The 12,009-nt window shown below is 38.9% G+C and overlaps 1 protein-coding gene across 1 annotated transcript; it reads left to right on the top strand.

Annotated features, from left to right (window-relative positions):
• The first annotated feature begins 2,438 nt into the window (after positions 1 to 2,438).
• On the top strand, positions 2,439 to 9,474 carry LOC121884783 (glutaryl-CoA dehydrogenase, mitochondrial-like). Its single transcript, XM_042393779.1, has 12 exons — positions 2,439 to 2,653; positions 3,648 to 3,762; positions 4,391 to 4,423; positions 4,556 to 4,696; positions 5,296 to 5,358; positions 5,700 to 5,870; positions 6,204 to 6,333; positions 6,971 to 7,187; positions 7,398 to 7,501; positions 7,761 to 7,886; positions 8,318 to 8,478; positions 8,709 to 9,474. The coding sequence occupies exons 2-12, from the start codon at positions 3,660 to 3,662 to the stop codon at positions 8,780 to 8,782; spliced, it is 1,323 nt and encodes a 440-aa protein (XP_042249713.1). The 5' UTR covers positions 2,439 to 2,653; positions 3,648 to 3,659; the 3' UTR covers positions 8,783 to 9,474.
• The last annotated feature ends 2,535 nt before the right edge of the window (positions 9,475 to 12,009 follow it).

Raw genomic sequence — 12,009 nt, forward strand, 5'->3', positions numbered from 1 at the left:
TTTTGTTTGGTTTATATAGGTGTAGTTGAATGACTATTACCCTATACAAAGAGGATTGCCAATACAGTAAACATATAGGCTGGTAATTATATTATAATATTTTGACATTCACAGCCAAAATTCAGTTTCGACTGCAAAGAGTGCAGCATAGCACTGACATAGCATAACTTTTACAGGCCCATGAAATTCAAGACAACATTAATTATACAAACAATCTATTCATTCATAATTCAATCTACAGGCCTAACATTGCCTTGTCTAAGTCTGCACTCTGTGAGTCACGACAGCTGCTATAGGCTGCAGAGGTGGAAGATCCTTTACTCATGTAAAAGTATAGAAATACTGCAGTGTTACAAGTAAAAATCCTGCATTCATGATTTTACTTAAAAGAACAGCAGAATTACCAGCAAATTGTACTTAAGTTTTAAAAGTGTTGTGTTGTGTGAGAGAATGTGAATGAATGTGAATCTTTAGTTGTGGCAGCAATCACTGCAGGGTGTCGGATCAGGACACTATTTTTGTGTTCAGGTTAGAGTGTGGAAAAAGGAGATGGAGAGTCCAGGTCTAGGGTTTAGGCTGCAAGTGTGGTTATTTTTATGGATGCACACACTAAAAGAAATGTTCATCGGACGTCACCGTGATCCGAGGTAGGAGAAGTTCTGCCCTCATCTGCAGGTCACACTCACTGCTGCAGTGTGGGTACACTGAGTTTACATTCAAAGAGCATGATCAGGCACAGGAGATATGGGGGGGTACATACTCAGGTGCATGGCCTATTTTACAAGTGTAGTTGCTATTTAGAATGCCCCCTTTCAGATGGCAGGCTGTATATACTGCACATAACCACCTAGCAACATGTCTTTTTTTACCATTCAATATTTATCTCAGCACTCTGTGCACTCTTCACTTCTTTGCACTATTTGTATCCTGCTTACAGTTCACAGAAATGATTTCACCTGTATATAGACATTCCTTGTGTATATTTCTGAAGATTGCTGTGTTGTTATTCTGTGTAAATGCATTGAAAGCCACCAAACCAGAGTCAAATTCCTTGTATGGGTAAGAATACTTGACCAATAAAGATGATTCTGATTCTGATTATATACTGTATATTATTGTGGTGCATGGACTGTACTCTTTTATTGTAGTATCAGAGGGGCACTCCTCCAATTTTACACATGAAGACTAGCTTACTCGTCACAGAGACTACTTCTCAGCTTGTGTGTGAAAAGAGTTGGATAATGTCCTCTGTTACTCTGGAGGTAGCCAAATTCTGAAAAAATAACCCTGATGATGTCATCGGGTTGCATTAATGCAAATGTAGGATCCAGTGTTTTTGAGGGTTCTCCAATATTTCAGACTGAAAGTCAGGATGTTGCTGCCTCTGCTGCTTTGATTTTGCCAGTTTTTAAAATCTATGTCTTGTAAGTGCCGCAACTTTATGGAAGTGCAATACTAAATCACTAAATTACTGAAGTGTCCCTTTAACATAACCTTTTATATAAAAAAATTACTCCATTACTCCAATTTTTAAGTAAGTATCAGCAAAATCTGTTAAAGTAAAAGCACCCACTATGCAGGCAGAATTAATTCTGTCAGAGGTACATTATTATATATTAAATTGGATTATTACTGATGCAATAACATATAAGGCAAGTGGCATTTTGTGTAGCTGGATGAGTTGCCAAGAGCCAACTTCTTTTTACTGCTGGGTGGTAGCACAAAGAAAGAGGTAGCACAAAATGTATTGCATTCTATTGTGCAGAACCCGACTAAATGTTACTTTCCACCACTAATTCAAACAAATCCCCAGTTCTCTTCTTTTTTATGTTCCCACCTTTGTTCACATTTTTTAATTTAACATCCACTTGAACTTATAAAGGGTTTTTAGATGACACACTGGCACAACTGGCTGCAGTAAAACTGATATTATTCTTCCTACAATCCAACCATCATGGTTTTATTGTATTAAATGCTGCACCCTGCTGGTACTGTTTGTCATGTTTGCCCTTATCAAAAAATGATTGTATTGAAAAATCATACTGGTCTCCTGCAAGCAATATTATGAGTAGCAACTTTATAAAATCTCAGATATTAGGTGGCTTTGTTAATGATGAATTGAGATAATTTGGAGGGCACATCATCCAGCAGACAGGAGTACTGGCATGAGAACAACTGAAGTACTTATTGCGTCTACTGTGTCTGAGGGCTATTGTAAAGCCGTTGGCAGCTACTATCATCATTCCCCGAAAAAGGGGTTCCTTTATTCTGAGAACTGAAACATGAACATAGTCATGCCTCCAAGAATCACGCCCCTGTTAATGAGCCAATCAGAGTCGTTGTGTTGGCAGTAGCTGAAGTATCCCCTAAATGCAGCCATCTTCAGTAATGATGGGTGGACACAAACGAAGAGCTCATTCATATTTACATGTCTTAGTCACATATTTTATGTGCATTGCCTTAACATAGACAAAAGGTTGGATTTTGTACAGGAAAAGTTGACCGCTGTTTAACAGCTGGCACATGGTTCAGTCAATAATGACACCAGACGCCGCTTGGGGGTACTTGACGTGATGACGTCAGGTTGTGTTTTGACGTTCACTGTCGCTGCAGCGTCATCTGGAGTCAGAGAAGGGAGCCAGGACAAGGGCAGGTAAATGCTCTTTATATACAGCTGTTATCGTGGTTTTAATGGTCATTCTCAACACACAACACTCACACAGCACATTGTTGTTATAGTCGTGCGGGAATAATTTGTTGTTACCAGCTAGCTATCGTAAGCTAGCGCTGTTAGCTGTTCAGTGTTATTTAAGGCCACACAGGTTAGCTGAGCTAGCCTAGCCTGGCTACATACCATACTGTCTGCTGTGTTTACTTGACACTGTGACAAGTCTCGTTAGATATGACATCTGTGAAAATTATGACACAGAAATGAATAACAATGCAGTGTAATGTCTGACAGCTACTGCAGATAATAGGAACATGTTTTCATTCACAATTTAAAAACTAATTTAGAGTTTATAGTCCCCCTCCGCTCAGAAATATGTTTTTTCTTCTTGTTCCCTCAGCTGGATGATTGAGCTTCACTGTGCAGAATGATGTATGTGCAGAGTTTGACACTAGAAGGCTGTTTTCACATTAATCTGAAAGTGGAAAGTTTCTCTGAGCTAATTTAAAATCTGATTTTAAGGGGCGGGTCTACGAACATGATTTGTGACAGTACAAATAGTTTGGAAGCTAATCCTGGTCCAATATTCAATTTACACAAGTGCGATGTGGAAACTTGAAGCCTCTGGTGCACAAACACTGAGAATGGACTTTACAGTGAAGTAGGAGACATCTTGTGTTCAGCTGTTAAACTTCTGAAATGAAATATATTCGCATATTCAGAGATTCTGGGATTTTTAATGAGGGAGAAGGAGTAGAAGCCATTTTAAGGACAACAAGATAATTTTAAAACTTTTTTTTTTTGTGGAAAAACCATATCATATACAAATTATCATTATTCAAAGTAGAATATTTTATATACATCTTAAAACATGTCTGGAGGAGATCTTTAAATATAAAACATATATGAGCCACAGAGTCAGACACTGATCCATTTAACATTTTCACATCAACTGATGTTTTTCTGTGTTATTGTATAGATAATCTCCATCATGGCATTGAGAACTGCTGTGTGCCGTCTCATGGTCAATCCTCAGAGATGTGCCATCATATCATTCTCCAGAGCACAGGGAACTGCAGCACCTGCCAGACGGGGTGAGTACTGTGACTGCATGCTAGCCACAGAGATAATATATTTATCATGTTTCTACCTCGCACATTGTCATCTTTCCATCCAGATGGTCTTGAAGGTTGGAGTATTCAGCTGCAACTCCCAGCATTTCAGTACAATCAGTGGCATTGGTGTGTGGTGTAATAATATAGCTCATAGTGATCCACAGATGTGAGAACTATTTTCCACTGAAGACCACCAACTGTCTCCTTCTGCACTTATATGCATGCAGAAGGAGGACACTGCAGCTCTGTGACCTATTAAAGTTGTCGGGTTTAATGGAAAGAGATTTCACTGATGTGGTTTCAAATGTATGTGTTGCTTTGTGCACCACACACCAAATGCAAAACTAAATTTTGCAGAGGTTGGCGACTGTGATGTTAAGCTGTTGGACTCATTGCTATTTCCAGTCTCTTTCTTCATTGTTATTTATTTGTGTCTGACTTGAAGACACTCGACATCCACAGGGAGAAGCATGATTTAACTGAAGCTATATTTGACACAGTTAATCATTTGAAAATAGCAAAGAAGTTTGTATATTTATTTTAAAGAGATTAAGGAGTTTATCTTCATGCATAATATTAATCATTTTTATGCTCTGTATTTCCACAGATGCAGAGAAAACCGAGATGAAGGCCAAAGCACGTAGGTGTTGACAGATTATTATTTCTGAAATCAGTCCAAGTCCACAATTTTAAAATGGAAGTTCCACCGAATTATATTTTTAACTGTGGTTTTGAAGGTTTTTGAATCATTCCTGTTGTAAATATTTGACAGCTAAGGTCCAGTTCAACTGGCGGGATGCCCTGGACCTGGAGGGGCAGCTGACGGAGGAGGAGATCATGATCAGAGACTCCTTCAGAACCTACTGCCAAGAGAAACTCATGCCTCGCATTACCATGGCGAACAGAAATGAAGGTGAAAGACTCATGTTCATTTTCCTACACGCATGAACTACAGCCCTTCATTGATTACTTGATTTTTCCTTCAACTTACATTTATAAGTGCTCATGTAATGATTGCAGCAATAATACCACTGTGTCGTTTTGTTACGAAGCTCTTAGTTGAAATAAAGAAATATAACACTTGTAACTTGACCACAGTAGAGCTGAAACAATTCATTGATCAGTCAATTGAGAAAATCTGCAAATAATAGGCTGTTTTAATAATCCATTCATCTTTGAAGTTGTTTTTTAAAAGCAAAAATACCAAATGTTCCCCATTTCCAGCTTCTCAAATGTGATTATTTGCTGCTTTTCTTTGTCTCATGTGATAAGAAACTGAATATATTTGGGTTTTGGATTGTTGGTCAGACAAAACAAGCCATTTGAACACATCACCCTGGGCTCTGGGAAACTGTGATGGGCATTTTTCAGCCTTTTCTGACATTTTATAGGCTAAACAATGAATAAATGTAACCAAAATATAATCTGCAGATGAATTGTCAGTGAAAATAATCGTTCATAACAGCCATAACCACATGTGACAGCCGGTTGTGTCATTTCATTTTCTTTCAGTGTTCCACAGAGAAATTGTGTCGGAGATGGGAGAGATGGGTGTCCTGGGCCCAACCATTAAAGGTATGTATGTCACAGTGGAAATCCCACACACATTGATGACCTACACAGAACAGACCACAGATCTGTGTTAACTGTGAGCCATAAAGTTTCAACATCTATTGTAAAACAGCCAAATTTTATCTGAAGTGGACTTTGATCATCTGCACACTGGACCTGTGTGTGTGTGTGTATTGCTTGTTTTTGAGAAATCTCTTAAACGTGTCTGTGACAAAACCATAAAACTTTAAAGTCCATTATATTTGACTTCATTAACTTAAATGAACTTTTATCAACTTAATGCTTTACATACTATTTTGTAACAACACTGACAGCAACATATCTTCCTGTGTTTGATGATAAAGGTTATGGCTGTGCTGGGACAAGCTATGTGGCCTATGGTTTGATTGCCAGAGAAGTAGAAAGAGTGGACAGCGGCTATCGCTCAGTCATGAGCGTGCAGTCATCACTGGTCATGCATCCCATTAATGCGTACGGCACAGAGGAGCAGAAACAGAAATACCTCCCCAAGCTGGGTAAGAAGAGAAAAACAACAACATTTAAGTTAGATTATCTATCAGAAATGTTTGTGGTCTGAGGTCAAGAAATGTGCTTTCTTTTATTGACCATTCTATAATAATGTGAAATGTATAATATAAGGGGTTATTACTCTGACAGTTTAAGCCTTCCAGGACATTTTAAGCGAAGCTGAGATGGATGAAAACTGAAACGGTTTACAGTGGTGATATTGTGCAAGTCAGATGTTGCCACTTTAACCATAAAAACCCAACGATGAGTGACTGAGCTCTTTGTTTGTTCTTCAGTGAGTATTGTAATCATTGTAATCACCACTCCTCTGTCACCCCCAGCTCGTGGAGAGATCCTGGGTTGCTTCGGCTTGACGGAGCCTAACCACGGCAGCGACCCCGGCAGCATGGAAACCAGAGCCAAATACAATCCATCCAGTCGCACCTACACTCTCACTGGTTCAAAGACCTGGTGAGTAGCAGATATGCGGATGATAATAGAGATGGGTTTTTTTTGAGAAATGCTTCAATAAATAGCATCTCAATCAAATTTCAGTCTAATGTGGCTCTGAAGACCATGTCAGGAGAATTAATTGTCATTGCAGGTTGTGCATTTACTCAGTGTATTACCTCAACAACTCTAAATCTCAATCTCAACCTCTAAATGCTCTCTAATTGAAGAAAGCAAAGTAAAACATACAGTGGGGTCCAAAAGACTGAGACCACTTTCCCGTTCACTTGAACGGGTGTCATGTTATTAAATGTCCACATGGTGGAGCTCTTCACCGTAAAAGTACTGAATGAAACTCAGAGATGTTGCGGAGATGTTTTTTTTTTCTTCTAACGTTCAAGGGATGTACTGATTGTATTCTTTTATATATTTAATGTTTTATTAGAATAAATTAATTTTGTACACTTAGACAAAATTTGTCATAATTATTTTGTAACACAACAAATATCAGTAAAGGCAACCTGCAGAACAGATTATAGTAAATTTTTTGTTGTTGGTGAATGCAGGTTCAACTGATTCAGCTTGATATTTCTTTCAAGTATGAACAGAACATAAATACCCAACATCAGTTAAAGTCAAATCTTACTTCCACCTCCAGGATCACCAACTCCCCAGTGGCAGATATCGCTGTAGTCTGGGCCAAATGTGAGGATGGGAAGGTCCGCGGCTTCATCTTGGAGCGCGGTATGAAGGGCCTCTCCACTCCAAAGATCGAGGGAAAGTTCTCTCTGAGAGCATCCGCCACTGGTATGATCCTCATGGACGAGGTGGAGGTTCCCGAGGAGAACCTACTCCCTAACGTCTCTGGCCTTGGGGTGAGTGAAGTAAAACCACGAACGTTCTGGGAAGTAGAAAGACATGTTTGTTCTGTTACATTCTTGATATAAAATGTGACTCACAGGCTTTGGTATTTTGCGGGTATTAAGATTTATGTGGAATTACAGTAGTAGATAAAAATGAAACACTTAAAATTCTACTCTACACATAGAAGTAATTGCTCATGAAGCTCTTTTCATTGCTTCCAGGGTCCGTTTGGCTGCTTGAACAATGCCCGTTATGGTATTGCTTGGGGTGCTCTGGGTGCTGCAGAGTTCTGTTTCCATGCGGCTCGCCAGTACACTCTCGACAGGTCAGATGTCTGCGTAATGTCATGTCCTCTTTAGTCCTACACGTTTGTCATGACTAGATTTGAATCTCTTTGCACAGGCGTTTCAAACCATTTTGAATCATTAAAGCTGAGTGGGTTAAATAAAATAAACCCTTAAAAATCACATTTGTTCAAAAAAATTAACTCATTTTTTGTGTACAGTTAGGATATATATTGTCATATCATTTAGAGGATTTGATTATTTATGTGTGTTGGTCTGTGCTGTTGTTCTCTGAACCAGAATCCAGTTTGGTGTGCCGCTGGCAAGGAATCAGCTAATGCAGAAGAAAATGGCAGACATGTTGACAGAGATCACCATCGGCCTACAGTCCTGTCTGCAGCTGGGAAGACTTATTGATGAGAAAAAGTAAAGACAACTTTATCCTCTAACTGAATTCCTTCCAGCGCTGGAGTCTCTGCTCTAAAGCTGACTTCACTCTGACCTCCTTCTGTCAGGTCAAAAAGGAAAAATAATTGTCTCATTTTGTTCTCAGTAGTGTGGCGAAACTAAAGGTTATAAAATCGAGTTTTAGTTGTGTGATTGGGTTTGATCTTAGAGAAGCAGAGTCATAATGTGTGACTGTTGCATACATTCAGAGACCCAGGTAGAACAAATATCAGATGAATATTTGCTAATTAGTAGTACATAAAATTACAGCTGAGGCTGATGGGAATGTCATGAGTTTTGCAGGTATCTGGTCATAAACTAAAGGCGCTAGATGAAATGTCAGGATCACCAAAGTTGTCACAATGAATTCTGATGGAGACATGAATGTGTTAATTAACATTTGTTAACAGAGCAGCCCCAGATATGATATCCATGCTGAAGAGAAACAGCTGCGGTAAAGCCCTGGACATCGCCAGGCAGGCCAGAGACATGCTGGGAGGAAACGGGATCGCAGATGAGTACCACATCATCCGCCACGTCATGAACCTGGAAGCTGTCAACACATATGAAGGTGAGGAGGAGGGAGCACGTACCCTGTGCTGTGTAGGCTTGTTTGAGAACAGAAACAGATGCCTGTGTGTTTGAGTGGAGTATAAAGTTAGATCAGTCACACATTTGTTAAGTTCATTTTAACTAAATTGCTTCACAACTGCTGAATAGTTTTGTGACAGTATGTTAATTCTGTGTCCCACCCCCACACGAATTGCAGCTATTGATCCTGTCTGTCGTCTCGTCCTCCAGGTACTCATGATATCCATGCCCTCATCCTGGGCAGAGCCATCACAGGGTTGCAAGCCTTCACTGTGGACAAATAGATCCGACCTCTTACTCACTGCTGCTCCCGACCAACAGGAATCTGCAGTCAGAAGTGTCAACTCAGCAGTGTTCAGATGATGTCGATGAATTGTCATCTGTATAATGGCAATGTTTGTTTTCTCTGAGTGCTTTATTTCGAGAGACATAACAAGTCAAGCTTGAAGTCTGTCACCGAACTTGTGAAGTGTAATTAATTCAGATGTAGATTTTTAAACTTAAAGAGGGCTATTTTTCTACTCTCGATCACAACACCGTAGCAGTGATTTGTTTTCAGTTGTATAGACAAAGTAGAATTTATTGAATGGTCATTTCCTGTAGTGAAGTATCAACAGTGAGGTCAAGATTCTGATTTGCTGCTGCTGATTTGTTACTGTATACAAAGATAATACAGCTCTACAGTAATACTGTAATCATAAAGCAACAAAGCATAAATGCACACAACTTGTTTGGAATTGCCTGTGAAGCCTTTTTGTTTCAAATTTGATCCAGTTATCAGTATGCAGAGGTCACTGTATGGTTTGTGTAATCTTACTTATCTGACCTGTCAGTTGCGTTTGTCAGGTGTAACATGGTGATTACTTCTAGCACTTTAGTAGCTCTATCACTAAGATGTCATAACTTTGCATGGTTTGCCAGAGGTCAAGGATTTTGATCTGAGCTTTTGATAAATAAAAGTTTTAAGTATTCCAAATGTCTGTAAGCCACACCTTTGTAGCAGCAGCTGTTATTCCATCTGCCATAAATAAGAGGCTTTATTCTATTTATCAGTGGCTAAGACACGACATAAAGTCATAACCATAAAACTGTAGCACTGATTTGTGCTTTGTGAAGTCATCAAAATGCTAGTTGTTGGTTAAAATATGCCCTCAAACCACAGGTAACTCAATTTATCCAAAGTTGTGTTCACTCAGATTGTGTGTTACAACTTTAAAGAGAAATCAGTTGTCATAGAAATCTCAGTCACCACCACAAACACAGCTGTTGTGAGCTGCACTGTTGCTGAAAAGATTAAATTAAGAGGTTGAGCTAGACCGTTCTGAATAGATACGAAGCTACAAGCTATGGAATTACCTTTCCCGTGAATAATAATCTGTAACGGATTACTGTCTTTCATCCTACACGGTACCGACACCACCTCATTGCTGCATTACTTCTCCCTCATCAAAATGCAGTTCTCTGTCAGCTGCCATGTTTTGGTTGGGTGAGGATTTCGCTACTAATCCTCCTCACTCGATTGCATTTTGAACTCTGTCATCATATTAACTCGTGCCATTGTCATGAGTTCAACAGAGAAGATTGAAATCGAGACTAAAAATAGCATAAAAGCTGATATGACTGACAAGGCATTTTGTTATATGAGATGAAAATAAAACTTGATACGCATGGGAGAAACTCAGATGTCAGAATGATTGTAGCTCTCATTTGACAAACATTTAGCAATATCAATTCTTTTATTTTATTTCTAATCATTCCTGTAAATCACTGAGGTTAACAAGAGGACAGGAGGTTCCAGATGCAGATCATCATGCCTTTTTTCCAAACTTTACGGACATTTGTGAACAAAGTTTTGAGATATTCTGCAGGCGGACAGACAAACCAGGGATTTGGATCAACTGAATTACACATTAAAACTGATGAATGATGTAAAAACAAAGAAACAATATATCATATACTCTACATAATAATTTTGCTAGTCAGGACAATTAGAGAGCGACCTCTGCTAGTAGAAAACACAAATCAGAAGTAGTATTTGTAAAAATGTGCAAAATATAGAGTAAAGAAGAATGTCAAATGATCCTACTTGGTCAGAATCAACAGAGCACAAGGGCTTAATCTGACTAATGATGGAGCAGATGGCAAATGACCTCACATTACTTTGACATAACATAATTCTGCACCTGTGTCAAAGTGTCCTCCATTGGGATACTGGGGTTCATAGCACCTGGTCCTTCACAAGGACCCTGAGGGCAGAAACACCACAGCCCACTGACTTCAATGGTAAAACAGAAAATAAACTCTAAATTAAAGGATTCATCAAAAACTCATTGGATCAACTTTTTAGGCCAAGCAGAAAACTTTTTTACTCATGTATAGCAGGCTTAGAGCAAATACCTCCAGTATTTCAATGTATAGCTAGATTGCAAGCGATTAAATCAAATTAAAAAATGAAGATGAATTTCAATATGGAGCATTGGATTGTAATTTGTGCACTTATTTACTGATGGCACACCTTACCGCTCTATTTTATTTTTGATGAGTGAGTTTAAAGAATGTTTCAATCAGCGTCTTTCACTCTGATTTGCTTTAGGAAACACAGTGTTTGGACAGCAACAGTCTGTGCTATTTACAGTATGCTCTCTGTCATTGCTGCACAGCTATCAGCCTCAGTGACTTTGTCGCAGTGTCTGGGTCAGGCCTGTGTGAATGTGGTTTTGTATTACAATAAGTCCATCAGAAATAGTGAAAACAGGGTCAGTTCTAGCAGAAGCTCAGGTATTATCAGTCAGAGAATATATATGTAAAGCCTGAAAATCCTGAAACAGGCTCTGTAGGGGAGAAAACAAGTGAATTAGGGGGTTTAGACAGAGAACTGTGAAGTGTCCCAGAGCTCAATTCTGACGAAAACCAGAGGAATCTACAGGCAAAGAGTCAGCAACGTGTTCAACACACAAAAAATAATTATGAAACATCCAGTTTTTATGGAAGTGTTGTATGTTTTACTTTTTAAGATTTATTTTAAATAGATTTAATGTGGCTTTTTTGACTCAGGTCAACAAAAATACCCTTTAATGTTGAAACAGATCCCTACAAAGTGATCAATCAATTACAAATTCAAAATACATGTTTGCATAAGTATTCACTCCCTTTCATATTACACACCTGATTCATGACCAGTGCAGGAGTCACATAATCAGTTAACTGGAAAACAGCTGTGTGTCATCAAGGGGTTTCAATGGTAGTAGTAAAATACAGCTGTATCTGGATGGTCCAACTTGTGGTGAGTCAGTATTGTTGCAAAACCTCAAACTCTGTGGAAGGATGATTGAAAAACACAAGTTGGGATGGCTACAAGAACATTTCCAAATCATTGAACATCCACTGGAGTCCAGTTAAATAAATCATTTAGAATTGGAAAGAGTGCGGCTTAGCTGTAAATGTGCCTCAAGCTGGTTGTCCTCAAAAACTGAACGCATGAAGAAGACTGATGACAACTCTGAGGGCGTAT

The sequence above is a fragment of the Thunnus maccoyii genome, chromosome 18 (assembly GCF_910596095.1).
Source record: "Thunnus maccoyii chromosome 18, fThuMac1.1, whole genome shotgun sequence".
NCBI classification, from domain to species: Eukaryota; Metazoa; Chordata; class Actinopteri; order Scombriformes; family Scombridae; genus Thunnus; species Thunnus maccoyii.